This window comes from Leopardus geoffroyi, chromosome B3 (genome assembly GCF_018350155.1).
Source record: "Leopardus geoffroyi isolate Oge1 chromosome B3, O.geoffroyi_Oge1_pat1.0, whole genome shotgun sequence".
NCBI classification, from domain to species: Eukaryota; Metazoa; Chordata; class Mammalia; order Carnivora; family Felidae; genus Leopardus; species Leopardus geoffroyi.
Genome location: NC_059337.1, coordinates 63,136,359 through 63,160,029, shown reverse-complemented (window position 1 = coordinate 63,160,029; position 23,671 = coordinate 63,136,359). Strand labels below are relative to the sequence as shown.

At 43.1% G+C, this 23,671-nt stretch overlaps 1 protein-coding gene across 7 annotated transcripts in view; it reads left to right on the top strand.

The window, feature by feature from the left end:
* The window catches only part of EIF2AK4 (eukaryotic translation initiation factor 2 alpha kinase 4), a 97,128-nt gene that overhangs the window by 47,054 nt on the left and 26,403 nt on the right, over nt 1–23,671 (top strand). For 6 of the 7 annotated variants that reach the window (XR_006704765.1, XM_045450065.1, XM_045450068.1 and 3 more), the window contains 11 exons: nt 1,441–1,563; nt 3,812–3,916; nt 6,071–6,125; nt 7,183–7,262; nt 10,660–10,761; nt 12,403–12,456; nt 14,940–15,176; nt 17,148–17,223; nt 17,721–17,842; nt 21,240–21,289; nt 22,242–22,410. Coding sequence is in view for 6 of the 7 variants with exons in the window: in XM_045450065.1 (XP_045306021.1) it covers nt 1,441–1,563; nt 3,812–3,916; nt 6,071–6,125; nt 7,183–7,262; nt 10,660–10,761; nt 12,403–12,456; nt 14,940–15,176; nt 17,148–17,223; nt 17,721–17,842; nt 21,240–21,289; nt 22,242–22,410 (1,173 nt within the window). In the remaining variant the exon portion in view is untranslated. The remainder of the gene's footprint in view (nt 1–1,440; nt 1,564–3,811; nt 3,917–6,070; nt 6,126–7,182; nt 7,263–10,659; nt 10,762–12,402; nt 12,457–14,939; nt 15,177–17,147; nt 17,224–17,720; nt 17,843–21,239; nt 21,290–22,241; nt 22,411–23,671) is intronic. The other variant, XM_045450066.1, reaches the window with a different exon arrangement.

The window sequence follows — 23,671 nt, the reverse complement described above, 5'->3', positions numbered from 1 at the left end:
AGGCGTGATGCATACACATCCTTGCATGTGCGGAAGAAACACCAACGTGGCTTTAGGCAGAGTGTCCTAGAACCTCTGGCAGACAGGCGCCGTAGGCAAACCAGTTCCAGTGAGGCTTTACTGAAAGGAAAGCCTGCTCACGTGTCTGAGGGACAGAGTCCTGGCCAGTGGTGAGCTCTGGCAGCAGAGGGACAGCCACATATCAACGAGGAAAACTTGTCACTCCCCAAGTGAATAGGGCCATGTGTCATTATTAGTATTTTCAGTCATATCTATAAGGAGGGAGATCTTTAAGTGTGAGACGCGGTACTGTGTGCCAGAAGTAGTGTTTCCAAAGAGACTAATGAGGTGGTTGCTTTCCTACATTTGGAGCTGGTTTTAAGTATTCCCTAACGTAAACGTCTTTCAGGTACCACACAACACACATAATAAAGCATCTGTCCCCCGAACCGCTAACTGAAGTATGTATTATGTGCCATTAGGAGGCTCTAGACAGGAGTCAGAAGTATATAAGGGAGGTGCGTCCGAGGTGTGGTAGGATCATGGTCTGGGAGTCTCAGGCCCTCCCAGGACTAGAGACTAGAGGAGGAATCAGAATCTGTAGATGGTTAACCTGAGCACGAGAGTGTATTCCTGTCCTCTAAAATGGCACGTTCCTCTCTTTAAAAACAGTAAAATCCTTCTTCATGAGAAATCTCATCTCTGGCACTGGTTTGAAACCGATAGGCTCGTTTTACTAGTTTCATAAATCAAATGCTACGTGTTGATCTAAGATATTTAAATGACACTTCCTTGTTTTCTGATACATTAATATGTAAGGAAGGGTGAGAAAGAGCCCTATCTTGAATGTTTTGATATTTGTAATGTTTTGCTCTAGACTTGAAGGTCATTGTCATGAATTCAAAGTAAAAATGATAGGGGCACCCAGCTGGCTCAATTGGAAGAGCATGTGACTCCAGATCTTGGGGTTGTGAGTTTGAGCCCCACGCTGGGTTAGAGATTACTTAAAAATAAAATCTTTAAAAAGTACAAACGAGAAAGACTAACGACATCATTAGATTTTTAATTAGCCTTTCTTGGAAATTGGGGTTTGGAAACAGTCTTGTAAAACAAAATTTTGTGTAGTTCTCAGTTTTTTCATTATTTGAAAAATAATGAAATTATGTATCACAAGGTTTTAAACAAGTCTTACGTGTTTTAAGTGAACGATAATATGAAAACTAAAATGGTTATGCTGGGGTGCTATGATTATGCCTCTTTCCCCCCAATTTTTTAATACTGTTGGTTTCTGTTTTCAGTGTAAAAACAATTAAGCCTTTCCTTTAACTATTTAAATTCCACAGCACAAGTTTTAAAATGGAAGATTACATTAATCGCCATTGTCCTCCTTAATTGAAACCCTGTACAATCAAATGCTGCCTGGTCTGTTCTTGCCCCCAGATGGAGTACTGTGAGAAGAGCACTTTGCGAGACACCATTGACCAGGGACTATATCAGGATGCCATCAGACTCTGGAGGCTTTTTCGAGAGATTCTGGATGGATTGGCTTATATCCATGAGAAAGTAAACTTTATAACATTTCGTACCTGAAAACTTTATGTAAAACTTATGACAAAAAATACTGTGAGATTGGAGAAACACAGAAACAGAGGGTATAAAGTGTGAAAGTTCAAAGAAAACACTGAAGGTTAGGACAGGGGCCAGCAAACTGTGGCTGTGGGTTCAAATTCCACTTCTACCTGTATTTATACAGCCTGTGAGCTAAGAATGGCTTTTACATTTTTAAAGGGTTGTAAAAAAAAACAAAAGAGAAGGGTGTCTGGGTAGCTCAGTTGGTTGAGCCTCTGGCTCTTGATTTCGGGTTAGGTGATGATTCCCGGGTTGTGGGATCAAACCCATGTCAGGCTCTGCACTGAGAGTGGAGCCTCCTAGGGATTCTCTCTCTTTTTCTGTCTGCCCCTCTCCCCTGCTTGCTCGCTCTCTCTGTCTAAAATTTTTTTTAAAAATTGTTTTTTAAATCAAAAGAGGAAGAGTATTTCATGACAAGAAAATTCTGTGAAATTCACATGTCGGTGTCTACAAATAAAGTTTTATTGGGACACGGCCATGCTTGTTTGTTTACACATCGCCTATAGCTATCTTTGTGCTATAAAACTGTGGGTGGGATTGAGTAGCTGTGACAGAGACTGCATGGCCCTAAAGCCTAAAATATTTATCTGATTTACAAAGATTTCTGCAGCCTCTGGGTTAAGTGGAAATATTTGAACACATACCAAAAGCAAAGATGATTCCTTGAGTTGTTTAAAATAAAGGAAGAGTGTGGGGTGCCTGGGTGGCTCAGTCGGTTAAGCGGCCGACTTCGGCTCAGGTCATGATCTCGCGGTCCGTGAGTTCTAGCCCCGCATTGGGCTCTGGGCTGACAGCTCAGAGCCTGGAGCCTGTTTCTGATTCTGTGTCTCCCTCTCTCTCTGACCCTCCCCCGTTCATGCTGTCTCTCCCTGTCTCAAAAATAAATGTTAAAAAAAAAAATTTTTTTTAAATAAAGGAAGAGTGTGATTAACACAGGCCCAGTTATTTGATTCTAATGGCTTAGTGCTGTCCTTCCTAGGAACATGGAGAGACCAGAAAGCCACCTAGCAAGAGTAGGAATGAGACTGAGAAACACAGCTCGCCACATGGTATAAGATGTCATTTTAGAGAGTTAGAGAATGTCACATCAGTGCACATGGTAACGGATCTAGCTTCAGGATGGAACGCTGCTTACATTTTAAAAATGGGATTATCTAATGCATCAGTCAGTATAGGTACTTTTTTCCCCCTTTGCTTCAATTTTCTTTAACTTAAAATGTTCATACTACAGTATATTGATACTAAAAAGCTAGGCCCGTAATTCATCTAGTTTATAAATGATTTGGTGGGGCACGATTTGCAAGGTTGGAAATAAAAAGGAGTTCTAACGGCAGCCGTTAGAACTCTGTGGCTGTGAGATCACCTGGGTTCCTAGAAGTGTGCCCGGAGCCCTCTCCTCCTCTCCATCTAATCTGTTCAGCATCTGTTAATCATCTACTGGGTGTCTAATACTGTGCCACACCTCGAAATGCAGACAGGCATGAGGATATGACAAACCCTATGCTTGAAAGGGACTTGCTGTGGTCTGAAGGAGCCACACTTTACCTTCACATGACAGCGAAGCGATCATACAATAAGGTGTTTTCATTACATTCTAATTATTTCCTGTATTAGCATACCTAAAACAATAAGCATCATGAGGATGCCGTCAGGAAGGGGAGAAAGCCGAGTTCACGTAACAGATAATCATTGGGCACTTACGTGTGTGCTAGGGGTGCAAGTTGAATTAGAATCACTGTGGAAGCCTTCATGGGTGAGCTGGCGCTTGGAACTGCTGGCACAGTTCAAATGAGTGGAGAAAACAAGAATTTCTTAGGAAAAATAGTGAAGAAAATAAGAGATGGGATGAAAACGGTGTGTGTCTCCCCAACCAGAGCAAGGGTTTTAGGGTGCCAAAAGGAGAAAGACTGGGAACCTAGTGGAAGGGGCCCTTGAATGCCCCGTGGAACCATTTGGATTTGATCTGATCCAGGACCATCAGGAGGTAAACTGGGAGAGGGTGGCAAGGTCATTGGCAGGACGGTCGAGAGACCGTGCAGAGGCCATATGGCCTGGACCAGTGTGGTCTGCAGGGGAACACCTCATCTGCTTCTCATTACTTGCTTGGTTGGCCTTTGAAATTAGGAAACAGGTATAACTATAAACTGTATTTGGGAAACCGTTCTTTGCTCTTTTCCATCAGGGAATGATTCACCGGGATTTGAAGCCTGTCAACATTTTTTTGGATTCCGATGACCATGTAAAAATAGGTGATTTTGGTTTGGCGACAGACCATCTAGCCTTCACGGTGAGTATTTTTCAGATTAGACTATGCCTGAAAAATGGCCCCGTATGCCTTTGTGATCCTCATAACTTTCATGGTTACGAGGTTCACTGAACTGTGCCATGTAATCTTCAGGAAATTTTGCAAGTCGGAAGGGGTGAACTACCACTGATCTTTTAGGCTTTGCAAGGGTGAATAATACATCTTGGTGAGGACGTTCCACTTGCGAGGTATAAAATTACTGGTTTGTGGATGAGAGTTAGGTCAAAGGCATATAATACTTGATGAAATAGTTTGCTAGTTTGGTCTACCATGCCAGGCACTAGGCTAGATGCTTTACACTTGAGGAGCTTTTAGTTAATTTAGGGAAACAAAGCTAAAAACAACAAACATGAGAAGATCCAGTCCTAGACAACATGTAACTCAGAAGGTATTTATTTTATTCTTCACAACATTACAGAGTAGTTCTTTAACATGCAAAGCTAAAATAATGTGTAGTAAGAGAAATCGAGATATAAGACCAAAGGCACGAAAAAATTTTGATATAAAGACCCAGAAGGGCGGTATAAAGAAATGAACATTTCAGATGGGCCTTAAAGGATGGGTGGGAGTCCAGCAGGCTGAGATTGAGGGCAGACCGGGTAGGGGATCCCAGAGAGAGAGAACAGCGTAAGCAAAGGCCCTGGGGTGAACAGACATGATTGGAGGCCAGCAGGCTGTCTGGTTGGTTAAAGCTATGAGTCAAACGGGAGCAGTGATGATGCCGGACAGCTGGGATTCTTCTAGTTGGCAGGCCTTAAGTGCCGGAGGAAGAGTCTTTACTTATAGTAAGTCAAATTTGCTAGGCATAAAATCTCTAGCACATGCAGTTAATTTTCAGGGTGGTCAGAGAAAGAAAACAGGATCAATGGTGCCATAGGAGCAAAATTTCCAACTATAGGAGCAAAACCAGAAGGTGAGGTTAGGAGAGGAGAGGGAGGAAACAGAAGGGGACAGTGAGGGTGTGGGCCTGAGTAGAACAGCAGGGCATTTTAAATTAAAAAAAAATTTTTTATGTTTATTTACTTTTGAAAGAGGGGCAGAGTACGAGTGAGGCAGAGGCAGAGAGAGAAGGAGACACAGAATCCTTAGCAGGCTCCAGGCTCTGAGCTGTCAGCACAGAGACCGACGTGGGGCTCGAAGTCATGGACTGCGAGATACTGACCTGAACCGAAGTCAGACACTCACCCCACTGAGCCACCCAGGTGCCCCAACAGCAGGGCATTTTGAAGTGCTAAGACCAAGGAAGGCCCAGATGATGGCATCTTGATCCCCAAGCAAAATAATTTAACTTGATATCTGGAGGCTATAGTATAGTGAGTAGATAAGGCCACAGGTTCTGGAGGCCCTGACCTAGGCTAGAATCCTATCCCTGCCGGTCCCTTGTGGCATGACCTTGGGCAGGTTAGTTAGTTAACCTCTCAATACCTCCTGTATAAAATGTACCTAATGCTAATACCGACTTCAGAGTTGCTGGCGGGATAAAATGAGAATACAGGTAAAGCACCTGGAATAGTTCCTGGCATTTCCCTCTTGGGGAAGGCTTAATGGCATTAATGTCAGAGATGCTATTATGGATGGTGGTTCTTGTGACAGGAACCTGTGGAGTGACCCCAGAAGACAGTGATTTAGGGTAATTTGTGAGACGGTGCTGTCACAGGCACAGTTGAGAAAGGCGAGGCTACCTGATTGTTGCTAGCACTGACAATGGAACAGATTTGGTGACCAGCCTCTAAGAAAGAAGAATACAAATTCACCCAGATAAGGAAACAGCAGTGGGAAAGTTAGAAAGTGAGTTTGTTGTTGTTGTTAACATACTCTTAATTTTCCTAGTAAATAGACTGTTTTGCCATTTGCAATGTGAAAATACATTGGTTTCTGTAAGCTATTAGAGCTTCCTGCCACAAAGAAAGAATTCTACAACAAAGTGCCCTTCTCCTTGATCTCATTGGGTTTCCACTGAGTCCTGCATTAGTAGGGTAACTAAACAAAACATATTTAAAGCTCAGAAAAAGCATTGTTCTAGTTAGTCTGTGTTCTGTGTATAATTTTTCAGTCTTCATTTAGAAATGGAGAAGCTATTCCTGTGGAATAATAAAGCATTTTAAGAGTGATATTTGACTGGCTTATATTTTTTAGGCTGATGGCAAGCAAGATGATACAGCAGATCACTTGATTAAGCCAGACCCTTCAGGTAAATCCAGAAGCCTGTATATGTAGTGTATTAAAAAGCAGACCACAAAAGTTTTTTATCCCTTATTCTCTCTCTCTTTTTAAAATACAAAACGCTGCAAATATAATGTATGTAACCTGAGGAGTTTGGTTATATATTTATACCCATGAAACCATCATCTCAGTCTATGTCATGAATATATTCATAGCCTCCAAGTTTCCTCCTGCCCTGTTATGTTTTTTAATTTTTATTTTTTTTATGTTTATTTACTTGAGAGACACAGAGCGTGAGCAGAGGAGGGGCAGAGAGAGAGGGGGACACAGAATCCAAAGCAGGCTCCTGCCTCTGAGCTGTCAGCACAGAGCCCGATGCAGGGCTCGAACCCACAAACCGCGAGATCATGACCTGAGATGAAGTCAGCTACTTAACTAACTGAGCTACCCAGGCTCCCCCTCCTGCCCTTCTATTTATAATAATAATAATAATAATGATAATAATAATAACGGTTATGATTATTAATTTAATTTTCTAAGAACACTCAACATAAGATCTACTCTCTTTGGAGAATTTTACGTATACTATACAGTATAAAATTTCTTAATCTGAAACCTGTTTTTCATCTGGAAAGATTTTATTCTAAAGCAAATTACAGTTACTCATTGAATTAACAAAATCATGAAAATGCTTTAATTTTATCCCCTTTTTACTATGTTATTTGTTCTTCGGAACTCTGAGAAATTAGAGCTTTGGTTAGAGTAATTGGCTCCCACAGGTAGATAGTTACGCTTTGTCTGACCCCACATGGCAATGTGAGGTTACCTCATGACCTGGGCATCTGGGGTGTTCATTCTGGCACCGCCCGTGTGCAACAGCAAAGACCTCCTGTGTGGAACACAATGTGTGGCCATACATGACTTAGACGTAATGCCTTAGTGAATTGCATGCTGTTTTTTCCTCCGAGTACAGTGAATAGTTAACAGATCATGCTTCACTCTTAAAAAACTTTTTTTTTTTTTTAAATAAAAATTTGCCTTACTCCTGTCGTTAGAAAGCCTTCCCTCTGCCTTCTTCCACGTAGGTCATTTGACGGGGATGGTTGGCACTGCTTTGTACGTAAGCCCAGAGGTCCAAGGAAGCACCAGACCCACGTATAACCAGGTAAAGGGGAAGCCTTCTGGGGAAAAAGAAAGGTCTCAAGAGTAAGATAACAGTAAGAGCATCAAAAAAAAAATTTTTTTTTTAACATTTATTCATTTTTTGAGAGACAGAGACAGTGTGAGAGGGGTGAGGGGGAGCAGAGAGAGAGAGGAAGGCACAGAATCTGAAGCAGTCTCCAGGCTCTGAGCTGTCAGCACAGACCTCGACGTGGGGCTTGAACTCATGAACCGTGAGATCATAACCTGAGCCAAGGTCGGACGCTACCACTGAGCCACCCAGACACCCCATTAGTAAGAACATCAAGATCACGGTATTTGGGGTTTAGTTACCAGCTGAGATGTTCAGGAACTTTCATTCCTTGCTATGTATCCACATGCCAATTGAGGTGACTATTCCCCAAAGCACACGTGGTGCCCCCGAACAGTAACTGAAACTGGCTTTTGCTGCCAAGGACCTTACAGTCCATCTATCCAAAGAGGATTTGCACTAACCTGGTCCTAGGCTAGGCTCCAGGAACACAGGGAACAGTACAGTTGACTAATAAGACGGGTGTCTTATTCCAGCCCTTGGGGAGCTTATCCTTTGGGGATGAAATAGACAATACACAAGTAAAAAATAAAGGAAAGAATCACAAATTGTAAAGAAAAGAAATGAACCCCAGTGACCAGAGTACAATAGGGAGCATCATCTTTTGATAAACTGACCATAGAAGGCTTCCCCAAGGGGATGGCTTTTAGGATAAGGGACAACCCACAAGAAGCTGGGAGCTGAGACAAAGGGTGAGCAGAAGAAATAGCATGCATAAGGAGAGAACTGAGTGAGAGCTTGCTTGGCACATTTGGGACAATCACAAAGATCGTCCGTGCGGCTGTAGCCTGGTGAGCTATGGGGGAGAGAGGCATGAAGTGAAGCTGGAAAGGAAGATGAGGGTCACATGATCCAAGGCCAGCTTAGCCATGATAGGAGTGTGCACCGGGAGCCAGTGAAGGGTCTGGAGCAAGGGAGTTCACTCCACCTGTTGCTGGAAGCTTTGCAGGAGTCAGGCGGGGTGGCTGCTAGCTGGAACTAGAGCGGGAGCAGTAAAGATGGGAAGCGTGCTTCCTGTAAGACACTGCGGAGGGGAGTTGACAGGCTTCCTGACGGAGTGGATGTTGGGTCAGGAAAAGGAGGGTATGAGATGGTGCTCAGGTTTCTGCTGCAGCAGCTGGGGGAAAGCTAGCTGACTGAGATGGGGAAAGACAAAGGGGAAGACAGCAGGGAAATTCCATTTTGGGGGCAGCGTTGAGTTGGAAATGCCTGATGAGAGATCCAGTTAGAGATTTCCGGTAGGTTGTTGAAGACTCAGGACTTGAGTTCAGAAGAAAGGTCAGACTCAGAAGTATACGTATGAGAGTCATCAGCCCAAGAGGGATTGAAAGCCATGGGACTGGATGGGGTCACTTAGGGCAAGACTGTAGAGCTAAATCTCAAAAAATAGACTAGGCCATTCACATCAGAGCATATTTTCAGGCTTGCAGTAAAACCCAAGTTTGGGTTTCCATTCTGACAGAGATCGTTGGGTAGTGACATAGAGTTAGGCCTCCAAATACCCAGCAGGGCCAGGGTGTGGGAGGTGCGCGCGCATGCAACATGGGCATGTGAGGGCACCTTTAGCCTCACCTCTCTGAGTTCAGTTTGCAAGGTGTAATGAAATCCTTAAAGGGGCTCTATCCACCCTTTGGCCCAGCAGCTCCCCCTTTTGAAAGCTATCCAGAGGAAACAATGACATCCAAAAAGATGGGTGTGAAAGGGGTTCATCACAGCGTTATTTAGAACAGTGAAAAATAATGGTGTTTAAAAATAAATGGTTAAAGGGGCGCCTGGGTGGCTCAGTCAGTTAAACGTCTGACTTCAGCTCAGGTCACGGTCTCATGGTCCGTGAGTTTGAGCTCCACGTCGGGCTCTGTGCTGGCAGCTCAGAGCCTGGAGCCTGCTTCAGATTCTGTGTCTCCCTCTCTCTCTGTCCCTCCCCTGCTCATGCTCTGTCTCTCTCTGTCTCAAAAATAAATAAAAACATTAAAAAAAAAATAAAAAGAAATGGTTAAATAAATTCTGGGACTTCCATGTAATTGAATACTGTGTGTCATTAATATCATGTTTTAAAAGCCTGTTCTAGAAAAATGCTATAACGTTGAAAAATATTCTCGCTATCTTAAGGGGATAAAAGTTACAAACCATAGTATGGTTGTAGTTTTATAGGGGGTGTGTGTATGTGTGTGGATGCGTTTAAAAACCAGCAGGCCTGTCTTAGACCAGTAGTAAATATCCTTGAGCAGTGGCATTACGGGTGATTGCTGTTTTTCTTGGTGCTTTTCTGCATGTTCACCATTTTCTACAGACTGTGTGTAGGAAATGCCACAGCCAGTGTTTGTTTCTAAGACTTGGGACATCACTGGTAATAATTGGATTCTCCCCTACTAATCCTTGAGTCCAGATTCATGCAAGAGTTGCCCTTGAAAGTGGCTTCTGTGCCTGTGTGCAGTTTGCCACGTACAGTCTCCCTCTCAGCAGGGTGCCCCTGCCGGCTGCCTCAGGCACATTGCCTTCCACACTGCATCCTCCTCTTGCCAGCTCCCTACCTGAGACTCTGTGCACTGACTTGCCCTTTTGCTTTTTTACTTGCACTTCCATAGTCTGTTAGAATTAGTCGCATGATCTTTCTGTTGCGCCATTTTTCTATCCTCATTGGTATGGCTTTGCAATCAGTAGTTGACCTCTGCCATCAACTGCAGATTTTGGTCTGCGTTTCACTTTTGAGATGATGGGTAAGGAAGCAAAGCAAAGCAAATTCCTTGGACAGATTTCATTTGTCCTTGCTCTTTAGGGATCACTCTCAGTGGTCAGCCAGTGATTTTCTTTTTTTTTTTTTTTTTTTTAAATTTTCTTTTTTTTTTTTCAACGTTTATTTATTTTTGGGACAGAGAGAGACAGAGCATGAACGGGGGAGGGGCAGAGAGAGAGGGAGACACAGAATCGGAAACAGGCTCCAGGCTCTGAGCCATCAGCCCAGAGCCCGACGCGGGGCTCGAACTCACGGACCGCGAGATCGTGACCTGGCTGAAGTCGGACGCTTAACCGACTGCACCACCCAGGCGCCCCAGCCAGTGATTTTCTATGTCTGTGTATATCGCTAAACCAATTTCAGTGAATTTTCAAGGAAAGCATTGAGAAATCAAAGCAAGTATTTTGTCTGCACTTTATACCTATATTTTTTTTAGAAAAAACCAAGTTTTTTCTAGTGTGGCTTGTTTTTCCCTTAGTAAACCTTTTTCCAGCTAACAGTGCTCATCGGATAATTCCCTGGTAAATGACACGTTCATATCAAGGCTATCTAAATACAGTTCTTTTTACTCCTTAGAAAGTGGATCTCTTCAGCCTGGGAATTATCTTCTTTGAGATGTCCTACCACCCCATGGTCACGGCCTCAGAAAGGATCTTTGTTCTCAACCAACTCAGAGATGTATGTATCAGATGTTTTAATGCCTCAACTTCCAGTAACCCAAATCTTAGCATGGACATCAGAATTTAATGCAGGGTACCCTTCTGGTATTTATAACATGGAAGAGGCAGTTTCACTATAATCTATATTTCTAGTAAAAGGAAATCTACCTCTGCTTATACACTTCCAGTCATGAGAAACTTTCCCCAGTTTTGTTTGTTTTTGGAAATCCTGCTTGGAGAGATTGCTAGGTCATAGTTACTTTTAAAAAATTATTCTTAGAGATTTACTCTTGGTTTTAAAACAAAAGAAGAATCCAAAAATTTTGCATGATATTGATGTAGTTGCAATGGTGGGAAATGAGTTATAAGGATAATGGAGATTTAGTTCTAGAAATGAAAGGTTCTAACCAAAAGGACATGGTAGTAATGCCTCAGGAATACCCCTATGGCTAGAAATTTAAAAGGGTCTGGGGAAGATAGCAGCCACTTGAATTTTTTCCCCCAGGGAAATTTCCCTTAGTGATTTTGGGATTAATCCTTGCCTCACCTATTGCCCAAACTAAAAGGGACCAATGTTAACAGTGTGTGAGGCCCAGGATGCCCATTACAAACAGCTTTAGGACAAAGTGGAGAGCCTCAAGGTTTGGGTGAATGGGGGTGGCTTAGATTTGCATGTTCATGAGCAAAGCAAAGAGCCGCCTATTTTCCTGAGCTGAAATCCTATCCACCGTGACTGAGAATATTCCTCTAGGTATTTTTGAAAACAAGAATTATTTTATTGCCAGTACAGCATGGACCACGATGTTCACAAAGTATGGAAGTAAATAAAGTGATTACCATGTCCTTGCCTTGACTTGGAATGCTCTTCTAGGATTATTTCCTTGATGAAGTGCCTTTCTTTAGTCTAAAGTTCGTGTTTGTTCCCTCATTTGAAGAATATCTAAGCTGTCAAGTTGATGCTATGATTGAAATCTTATTTACCAGAAAGGTGGGAGCTTTTCAGGAGATACGGGTTTTAAGTATTAATGCTTGGTTTTTGTTGTTGTTGTTGTTGTTATTGTGTGTTGGTGCTTTGGTGTTTTTTTTTGTTTTGGGTTTTTGTTTTGTTTTTTGGGTTTTTTTTTTTCCCCTCTTTTCTTAAAAAATTTTTTTTTCAACGTTTATTTATTTTTGGGACAGAGAGAGACAGAGCATGAACGGGGGAGGGGCAGAGAGAGAGGGAGACACAGAATCGGAAACAGGCTCCAGGCTCCGAGCCATCAGCTCAGAGCCTGATGCGGGGCTCGAACTCCCGGACCGCGAGATCGTGACCTGGCTGAAGTCGGACGCTTAACCGACTGCGCCACCCAGGCGCCCCTTCCCCTCTTTTCATCTGTGTGTTTTATAAAGCTACTTTGTCTTCCTCTGAAACCATTAGATTTTAAAATACTTTGTCCTCAGATGAGGTGCTTTCTATCATCTGGCTGTCATTTGGGTAAAATTTGTGTTAAAATAATATTTATGTGCTTGGAACTGTGGGCCTTGGGCTTCAAGAAGGTATCACTTCAGTCTTTCCTTGTTTTCATTTTTATACTCGATTTTCTTATGTCTGGTGAATAAATGCTTTTTCACTGTGGCAGTTTGCCAAGCACTTACTGGTTTGAATATACTATTCTTTTAGCCCACGTCGCCTAAGTTTCCAGAAGACTTCGATGATGGAGAGCATACAAAGCAGGTAATTCTCTGACACTTCTATTACTGTGTCTTCACCCTAGGATTTTAATTACTGTTTTTCTTCTTTTTCAATTAGTACTGTTCTGCCACTCATTCTCTCGTGCCCTGGGAACACCGTGGAGAAAAACATCAAAAGATGAAATGCTTTAAATGTTATTAGACTCGAAATACACCATAAAAATGCCAAGGACTGGCACAGAAAATTAACCAGCTACAGGGTTCTTTTGTGTGGTTCATTGTGCTTTTGAAGTGCTGTTTGGAACCTTGGCTTAGCTGTTGGAAAAAAAGAGAAAGCTTTTAGATTTCATTATGTTAGAGAAAGCTTGGAACTTTTTAAGAAAAGAATACAGTTTAAAACTATAATTTCATTCAGTTTTTTAGCTAAAGTAGCTCAGATTGTAAAGGAGAAGACTCGACAGTCTGATGATGATAGTATTTTAAAGTAAAATAATTTATCCTCCATACTATAAACACCTGAGTATGTGTATATGTAACTCATGTCATGGCTTATTTGGCATCCAGCTAATGTGAATGAGTAATTATTGGTGAACCTGTGTATTGTGCTTCTGGTGGGCATTTCTTCTTAGTGTTTGGTGGTTTATCTTGGCAAAGCCTTCCTTGGTTGATAATCCTGGCATATGGAAGTTTATCCTGACTTTTTTTTATTATCAAGGCAAAATCACTTATTTAAATTATTAGTGTTGAGAACAGAAGCTTCGCTAGAACATGGCATTAGTTTGCGATTTCTTGCTTATTGGCTATGTATCTGATTGGACGAGTCACTTATCTAGATTTTGATTTTCCTCACCTGTCAAATAAAAGGATTAAGTGCCCTTTATTTATATTAACACTAACGTTCTGTAATTTGGTAGTATTAAACAGGACATTTATTTATGGCTGGAGGAACCCGTTCTGCCTCGTCTGTTCGATTAGCGAAGGACCATTAGAAAACTCACTGCATTGTGTTTCTGCTGCTTTTGTTAGCTGTTATCATTGATTTGAACGGAGTCGTTTCCTGTGTTTCTGGATGTCATAAATAAATATTCATTTCATAGCCTTTCCCTGTAACAAGTTCTTCTTACTCAGTATTTCCACGTGTTGGCAGCTGTGGGGTCTGTCTTATTAAACTACAAACACAAGAGCAACTGTACCAACCATTTCTCTCAACAGTGATTGCTCACCTCCCAGAGGTACGTACTGGGCACCCGAAAGTATTTGTGTTTGGGCCAGATAAACGTGGTCCCCGAACTGCAGCCCGTGCTGCCCCCCACATCATAGCTGTTGCTTTTTATCTGAAAGGAAACAGCATAGAAAATGCATATGTACTGAATATGATACAATTGTTGCCACACAACAGAAATCGAGCATTGTAATAGGGTCTGTATTGCTAAATATGGAATTGTTTTTACCAGTTTAAATTAAAAAACTTTTTTAACGTGTATTTTTGAGAGAGAGAGAGCATGCGTGTGTATGTGCACACGAGTTGGGGAGGGACAGAGGGAGAGAGGGAGACAGACTCCGAAGCAGCTTCCAGGCTCTGAGCTGTCAGCGCAGAGCCCAACACGGGGCTCAAACTCACAAGCCGTGAGATCATGACCTGAGCCGAAGTCAGACGCTTAACCAACTGAGCCACCCCAGGCACCCCTTTACCAGTTTAATTTAACTTTTCATAAAAGTGGTGTCTTGTTCATTCCTTTCTTCTCATTTCTTTTCTTTTTTTTTTTTAATTCATCCTTTCTTTACATGTGTTTTTCTTTCAGCCTAAGACAGCAGTAGGAGTTAGGAGGGCCGCAGAGAGAGAATATATTAAGAATCTGTAATTTAAAAATGCTTAATAAGATTCATCTAAAAATTGACATTTTTCTAATCTCACATATTCCTCTCTTTATAAGTCCTTAGTGTAAACAGGAGAATTAAGGACTCACGAAGGAACCTTTCAAGGTTCAGGGTGTTCTCACATAGTTCCCTGCTTAATGACGTTGTGGCTTTGAGGTCATAATAAATGAGTAACATAAATCAAGAGAATTCCAGGGAATGACCTTAATACAGATAACATAAATGGAGAGGAAAAAATTAGAACAAGATGTAAGGATTCCAGCAGCTGCTCTGCATTATAATTTTTACTAAAATTAGGCCTCTAGGGATAATTATTTTCTGTTCCTACACCTGTTTTGATAAAGTATTTTGTGTGTTTGTAAGGCCTAAGTTGAGGATCTTCTGGTTGTTCATAACAATAAAATGTAAAAAGGGCCTCTGCCTTTTAAGAAACACTTCTATTATACTGTCTCACAACTCTGTGGCCAGAATGAAGTGCGGGGCGAGAAATGACAGCTTGAGTGATTTCAGAGCTACCAATTACAATGCACCGACTCAGGGCGAGAAGTGTGGTGTCTTTTCTTTGACCTGAATCAACCACCAGCTTGTCAGAATTCCAGAGCATCTTCTGTTGCATCCGGTCACCAGCGTGCCTGACTTTCGTTACAGAAATCTGTCATCTCCTGGCTGTTGAACCATGATCCCGCCAAGCGGCCCACGGCCACAGAACTGCTCAAGAGTGAGCTGCTGCCCCCACCCCAGATGGAGGAGTCGGAGCTGCACGAAGTTCTGCACCACACCCTGGCCAACGTGGATGGCAAGGCCTACCGCACCATGATGGCCCAGATCTTCTCCCAGCGCATCTCCCCCGCCATCGATTACACCTACGACAGCAACATGCTGAAGGTGGGCTTGAGCTCAGCTTCCAAAAGAGAGCTCAGCTTGGTTCACAGAAGGGGCAAGTCAGTTCCTTAGTTTTCATGGATTCCTTTAATGCCTCCAGCGTATGTTCTTATTCTGAGGTCCGTATGTGCAAAATAGGCACATATGTATCATTCTGGGAAGAGCCATGCTTTTTTTTTTTTTTTTTTTCTTTTTAAATGTTTATTTTTTTTTTTTTTAATTTTTTTTTCAACGTTTATTTATTTTTGGGACAGAGAGAGACAGAGCATGAACGGGGGAGGGGCAGAGAGAGAGGGAGACACAGAATCAGAAACAGGCTCCAGGCTCTGAGCCATCAGCCCAGAGCCTGACGCGGGGCTCGAACTCACGGACCGCGAGATCGTGACTTGGCTGAAGTCGGACACTTAACCGACTGCGCCACCCAGGCGCCCCTTAAATGTTTATTTTTTGAGAGAGACGGAGACACAGTATGAGCAGGGGAGGGGCAGAGAGACAGAGACAGAGCCTGAAGCAGGCTCCAGGCTCTGAGCGGTCAGCACGAGCCCGACGCAGGGCTCGAACTCATGAACCGTGAGATCATGACTTGAGCCAAAGTGGGACGCTTACCCACCTGAGCCACCCAGGAGCCCCTGGGAAGAGCCATACTTTTAATTGCTTAACTCTAACGAGTTCCTGACCCATGCCCTTCTACATCCACCTAAGAGATTAAGAAGCAGCAGTGCTTTTAGAGACTGAGCCGGGGCGCAGCTGCCCAGAGCTGAAAGCATCTAACCCGTTCACATCCATATCATGGGGTCAGTTGCTCCCAATGCTGGCTGTACCTGAAGGTATATCTGAGAGGCCCTTGGCCACTTCTGACGTTTGGGCCCTATATCCAATCTAGTGACTTGGAATTTCTAGGTGTGAGGCACTCCAAGTGTCTCCTCTTAAAATCACCCCGGGTGGTTTCTGAAACATTGAAAAAGTTGAAGGTTGCAAAACCAAACCTGGCACTTTTCTCTCTCCTCCCCTCCCTGCGCATTCCATTTTAAACAAAAACAGTCTGGAACAATATAGCAAAATGTTAAAATTTGAAAAAGTTGCATGGATGAATAATATATTTGTTATTTTCTTTGTATGTTTCTGTATGCTTGAAAGAATGATGTAATTTTAGAAGAGTAGTAAAGTAGTGGTAAGGTTTGTGGAAGATTAGTGTACTTATCAAGGGCCAAACCAGTTTTTGCTGGCTGGCAATATGAGAAAGATACTTATGGGATTATAGGTGAGTTGTTTATTTTTGTCATTTTTCTTGTTGGTTCTTTCTAAATTTTCTCTAGCAAAATGGTGTTACTTGTATACTAAGAAACAAATGAAAAAGCTCTTTATAAAATAGATAAACACCATGTAGCTTTCAAGGGGGTCACCATGGATTACCTTGGTATGTAGGAGGGTGCCTGATGCTATCAGATGTCTGATTGCTCTGTGACAGTTGCATCCCCGAGAATCCTTGGGGAGAACGTGTTGTGTGATCAGCTCTATCTGAAAGGCATATTTCAACATGGTTAAGAATCTGGATGGGGCACCTGGGTGGCTCAGTCGGTTAAGCGGCCGACTTCGGCTCAGGTCATGACCTCGCGGTCCGTGAGTTCGAGCTCCGCATCAGGCTCTGTGCTGACAGCTCAGAGCCTGGAGCCTGTTTCAGATTCTGTGTCTCCCTCTCTCTGACCCTCCCCCTTTCATGCTCTGTCTCTCTCTGTCTCAAAAATAAATGTTAAAAAAAAATTTTTTTTTTAAAAAAAGAATCTGGCCTTTGAGCTGTTGGTGGCCTTCTTCAAGATGGCCCCCCTGAGCATGCCCAAAAAGGGACTCATTGTTGACATCCCTTTTGTGGTCCTAGGGATAAGCAATGTGGTATTTACTGCAAGCTACACATAACTATTTTAAGAGAACTTTTTAATTTGACTTTTGATGATGTGTTAATTGGTCATATTTTAGGGCACCTTCTCAATCCGTACAGCCAAGATACAGCAACATGTGTGTGACACCATCATCCGCATCTTTAAAAGACATGGTATGTCCTTTTTAAAAAAAATCCTAGGTCTTCTCAAAAGGTGTTCTGTTGCATCATCAGAAAGTACTGTTAATTTAAAAAAAAAAAAAAAAAAGTACTGTTCATAGATTTGGGTGCAGCCATATTTTACCTTTAAATTCGGTTACAGGCACTTGACATCATGTGCCATTTAGGCTTATTTTTAACACTCAACTTATTGAGAGGAGAACATCTGAATATTTACGATTTGAATATTTAGGCTTGCTACTAAAATACAGTTGGTTCGTGGAGTCAGAAATAAGATGACGTAAAAAAAAAAAAAAAAGGGAAAGAAGGAAGACTACGTTAAACTTAATAGACGAGCTGTCCGTTAGTGGAGTTAGAGAACCAGAGAGAGCCTGGTGATGGTTTCAGAAGCCAGTAGCAGATACTTACCTGTCAGGTTGGTGGTCGTTTTTAGTTGCCCCCCAGGAAGAATGAGAACATGATGATTCGTTATTTTTTCTGACTTGGTGTAGGAGCTGTCCAGCTGTGTACCCCACTCCTGCTTCCCCAAAATAGGCAAATATATGAGCACAACGAAGCCGCCTTATTCATGGACCACAGCGGGATGCTGGTGATGCTTCCTTTCGACCTGCGGGTGAGGCTGGGAACGCCCTGGGACAGGCCAGCTATCATGTCTGGTCGCGGGTGGCATCTGTGTGACAGGTTGACCCTTGCCCGTCATGTTTTCCCCTAGGCTTCCATTCTAAATATCCCCTTTAAGAAACACATTCTTGAGGGAGTTATTGCGGTGAGAGCATTACTGGAATTTATAGTACACGTTTGACCTTGTGTACATCCACCTTGCTTATGGAGCAAGTACTTTTGACCCTAGGATTGCCACATCTGCATCTCAGTGTTGAGCTCTGCCGAGTGACCATAGCAGGTTGACCTGGCCAAGTCAGACAAATAAATGCATTTTTTTTCTTTACCTCCTAACTAGATCTTCCCTAACTTCCTAACGTGTTAATGTCAAGAACAATGAAATTCTTCTAATTGCAAGTGCGTCTGATAATGAGGTGTGCCGAATTTCGCTCATGCTTGCTTTCTCCCGATCCCTCGGGGTTCCCTTTGACAGCAGTGACTCTGTCACAGCAGAGACAGCACTCCTCTCGTGCTGGTTGCTGACAAGCCATCTGCAGCACCGAACATGCCTAAGGCAGACAAGGGTGTGATTCCCCTCATGCACAGAAAGCACTGACAAGTAGGGAGATGAGCAAAAGCTGTAACCAGTCAGTTCTCAGAAGAGAAATTGCGCTGGGCTGATAAACTTCGGAAAAGATGGTCAGCCTCTTTCAAAGTTTATTTTATTGGGGCGCCTGGGTGACTCAGTCGGTTAAGCTCCGACTTCGGCTCAGGTCATGATCTCATTCATGGCTCGTGAGTTTGAGCCCTGTGTCGGGCTTTGTGCTGACAGCTTGGGGCCTGCTTTGGATTCTGTGTCTCTGTCACTCTCTGTACCCTGTGCACCCACCCCCTCCCCAGCTTGTGCTCTGTCTCTCTCTCTCAAAAATAAACACTAAAAATTTTTTTAAAATAATAAAGTTTATTTTATTTATTTTGAGAGAGAGAGCTGGCGAGGGGCAGAGAAAGGGAGAGAAAGAACCCCAAGCAAGCTCTGCGCTGTTAGCATGGAGCCCTATGTGGGGCTTGAACTCAGGAACAGTGAGATCATGACCTGAGGCAAAATCGAGTTGGATGCTTCACCCACTGAGCCACCCAGCACCCCTACAGTGCAGATTTTTAAACCTGAGCTCCCTTTCTGTAAGCTAATACTCAGTCCTCCAAATAAAAAGTGAGTACCTTTGAGAATTTGATCCATAATTAATGGTACTGGGTCAGATCTCTTGGGACAGTCAGACAATGATTTTATAAGTTGTGGTTATTATTAGCGGGTGGTTAAGAACTTATAGAAGATCATGGAAAAGTCAGGGAATTTATCATAAGAGATTAGACCCATTTTGACTGCATTATCATACATGATACTTTAAAAAATTCAGTCAGAAGCGCCTGGGTGGCTTAATCAGTTGAGAGTCCAACTCTTGGTTTTACCTCAAGTCATGATCCCAGGGTCATGGGATCCAGCCGTGTATGGGGCTCCCCACTGAGCATAGAACCTGCTTCAGATTCTCTCTCTCCCTGTCTTTCCCCCTCCCTCCCTCCCCCCTCCCTCTCTCCCTCTGTCTCCCCCCACCTCAGCTCCTCTGCCCCTCTTGTCCTTTTGCTTTCTCTGTCTCAAATAAATAAATTAATCTAAAAAAAACATTCAGTTATTTGTATAATTAATATTATTTATAGTAGCCAAGATATGGAAACAGCCCAAGTGTCCACTGATAGTTTAATGGATAAAGAAGATATGGTATATACATACAGTGGAATATTGCTCAGCCATAAAAAGAATGAAATCTTGCCATTTGCAACATGGATGGAATCAGAGGGTATTATGCCAAGTAAAATACATCAGAGAATGACAAGTACCATATAATTTCACTTATATGTGGAATCTAAAAACAAAACAAAACAAAAAACAGACTCTTAAATACAGAGAACAAACTGGTGACTGCCAAAGGCAGGAAGTCGGGGGTGAGGGCAGGGGGAGGGGAATGGGCAAAATAGATACAAAAAAAAATTCACAGGTAACCAAATACAGTAAAACCTTGGATTGTGAGTAACTTGTTCAGTGAGTGTTCCGCAAGACAAGCAAACATTTCTTCTTCTTCTTCTTTTTTTTTTTAAATATTTTTATTTATTTTTGAGAGAGAGAGAGAGAGAGAGAGAGAGAGAGACCAAGAGCATGAGCAGGAGAGGGGCAGAGAGAGAGGGAGACACAGAATCCAAAGCAGGCTCCAGGCTCTGAGCTGTCAGCACAGAGCCTGACACGGGGCTCAAACCTGAGAACCGTGAGATCATGACCTGAGCTGAATTTAGATGCTCAACTGACTGAGCCACCCAGGTGCCCCACGAGCAAACATTTCTAATAAATTTTAACTTGATAAATGAGTGATGTCGTGCATCATGAGGAGTACATGATACCGAATGTCACATGATCACAACTGAGACAGTGGTTCTTGAAATTCGCTTTGATACACAAGTGCTTTGGATTACAAACATGTTTCCAGAACTAATTATGCTCACAAACCAAGGTTTTACTGTAACTTGTGCTGATCTTACTGATTGCAATTTGGCATAATAAAATTGGACAGAGTGTGTTTAATTAAAAGTGAGTTTTTCTCGGGGCATCTGGGTGGCTCAGTCAGTTAAGCTTCTGATTCTTGGTTTTGACTTAGGTCATGATCTCAAGGTTTGTGGGATCGAGCCCAACATCGGGCTCTGTGCTGAAATTGCTGGAGCCTGCTTGGGATTCTCTCCCTCTCTCTCTGCCCAGCCCCTCAAATAAATAAACTTAAAAAAAAAAAAAAAGTTTTTCTCAAATTTAAAAACCTAAGAAGTGCCACAGTGAGTAAGGTTGGTAGCATGCCCCACAGTAGGTCTACTGCTGACTGACCGAGTCAGGAACATTTCAAGGAATGTGAATGATGAGCAGTGCCCAACTCTGAATAGACTAAAAACCACTGAGTCATACACTTTGTTATTTTTTTTAATTTATTTACTTTTTAATTTACATCCAAGTTAGCATATAGTGCAACACTGATTTCGGGAGTAGATTCCTTAATGCCCATTGCCCATCTAGCCCATACCCCTCCCACAGGTCCTCCAGCAACCCTCTGTTTGTTCTCTATATTTAAGAGTCTCTTATGTTTTGTCCCCCTCCCTGTTTTTATATGATTTTTGCTTCCCTTCCCTTAAGTTCATCTGTTTTGTATCTTAAAGTCCTCATGTAAGTGAAGTCATAACGATATTTGTCTTTCTCTGACTGACTGAATTGTACACTTTAAAAGGGTGGACTTTATATCTCAACAAAGCTGTTCTTAAAAAACCAAAAGGAGTGGGTTTTGGCACATTTTAACATCGACCTTTGAAACTTTGCTTTTCAGGTTCCTTTTGCAAGATACGTTGCAAGAAACAATATATTGAATTTGAAACGGTACGAAACAATGGGGGTTTCAGTTTCATTTGGTGGATGTGGGAAAGAAGCCAAAGGAGGATGTTTTGTCATCTATGCTCCTGACACAGCAAAGAATTTGGGGTTTGAATTTGGGGTTTAAAGTCATGAGCTTGGAGTATGATTAAAATACCCAACCACAGTACCTACCCCTTTTAATAAAAGAGGGACACAGACTGTCGGCCTTCTCTTTAGAACAAACGTAGCAGTTGGGTAGGCACCCCGAAGCTCCTGCAGTCTATTCTGCGCCTTCTAACGTCCCCAAGCAACACAACTAATTATTTTCACAAATGGTTGCTTGACAAAAACATCTGGCGGCTCTGGATCACAGATGGCCCCTTGTAAACCTTAATTGGAGGGACAAACGGCCAGTGGTCTCTGTGTGAAAACTGCCGACGCAGGTAACTGAACAAAAGCTGCTTGTAGAGAAGTGGAGTAAACCCAGCAGGAATGCTGGATGCTGAGGACCTCCAGGCACTTGGCAGTGGAAAAGGTTTTTCTGTACATTCAGCTGCCACAGGGGTCAAACAGCGTGATCTCCATAAATTGGAGCGGTATTGTTGCCAACGAGGCACCCTGCTTTAAAGCGTCGTTCTTCAAAGGAAGTCAGAGCCCTTTACAAATGGTTTTACTCTCAGCTGCAAGTGAACAATGAACAGGCAGAGGCCTAAGGTGTGTCACTGGGTAGAAAGCAAGCACTAAAGGTAAAATTATTTCTTGCATGCAACTTCATCTCTGTTTCAAACGTTAAAGAACAAATCAAGCCCTGTACTTAGTGGCAGCCCTAGGAATTGGCACTTAAATCTCTCTTTAAAGCCTCTTGATCCTACCACTGATTCATTTTCTCAGATTTCTTTTCTCTTGTTCCATAACCTCTTAAGCATATTTGATTCCAGGAAGCAGCGACCTTGTAAATCTGGGTGTCTCTCTCCAGATACTGCATAGAACGTGTGTTCAGACCTCGCAAGTTAGACCGATTTCATCCCAAAGAGCTTCTGGAGTGTGCATTTGATATTGTCACATCTACCACCAACAGCTCTCTGCCCACTGCGGAAATCATCTATACGATCTGTGAAATCATCCAGGAGTTCCCAGCGCTTCAGGTGACTTTCCAGAGTCTAACATGCCAAGGTCATCCCGCTAGATTCCTTGACCCTGTTTCCCCCGCCCCCCCCCCCCCACCCACCCTGGGCTTTACCAGTAGGGGGTCACATTTTACTAAAATGACTAAGAGTTTGATGAAGTTACTTCTGGATTTATCTCAGGCTCTTCCCTCTGCCTTGAGAGGAATGGGTTTTGTTTTTATCTGGTTTGAGGGAAGGGCATTGTTGCTCTGCCCATTCTTCCAAAATGCAAGAAATCAGCTAAGATTCCTAGGATGCTTTTAAAAAATGTATTTGTTTATTTTATTTTTATTTTGGGGATAGAAAGGGAGAGCATGAGCAGGGGAGGGGCAGAGAAAAAGGGAGACACAGAATCTGAAGCAGGCTCCAGGCTCCGAGCCATCAGCACAGAGCCCGATGCGGGGCTCGAACTCACGAACCGTGAGATTATGACCTGAGCCAAAGTTGGACTCTTAACTGAGCCACCCAGGTGCCCCCCCTAGGATGCTTTTAGTACCTTCACCCTGTTCGGAACCCTCTGTGACCGCCCCCCCCATACCCCACGCTGTCTCTCAGCTCCCCAACTTTACTTTCCATTGAGCTTGCATCCTGCCTCGCCAGTAGAGACTGCTCTGGCATAACTGTTTGCTTTCCTCAAGCCTCCCACATAAGAGCCCACTCACCCCCACCACCGTGCCGGTCACGTTGTCCCTTGTCTAGAAAGACCTCTTTTCCCAGCTGCCATTTGCACCCCTTCTGTCTGGAAAGCCGGCTTGCTCCCTCATCAGCTGGCCAGCCACCTTTCCTTCTCAACCCAACAGCCCCTGAGGTGAGGCGCCACCTGCTGGTTGAGGGCAGAGCTGTTGTGTCCACTTTGCTGTATACCCTGCCGTGTGTAGCTCACTGCTCTGTGAATGCTGGCTAATCACCTCAGGCGGACAGAAGTCATGACAGCTGTTCCACCAGCCCGTCCTTAAACGTCAGTTACTGTTGAACCAGATCCTCTCCCTCTTTGAAATCTGTGTAAACTCACTCAGGCTTTTCACCATAGGTGAAAACCAAAGTATTTTGGATCTCTATATTAAAGTGTTTGATTATGGGGCGTCCGACTTGGGCTCAGGTCATGATCTCACGGTTCGTAAGTTCCAGCCCCACGTCGGGCCCTGCGCTGACAGCTCAGAGCCTGGAATTTGCTTCGGATTCTGTGTCTCCCTTTCTCTCTGCTCCTCCCCTCTTTGCGCTCTGTCTCTCAGAAATAAAT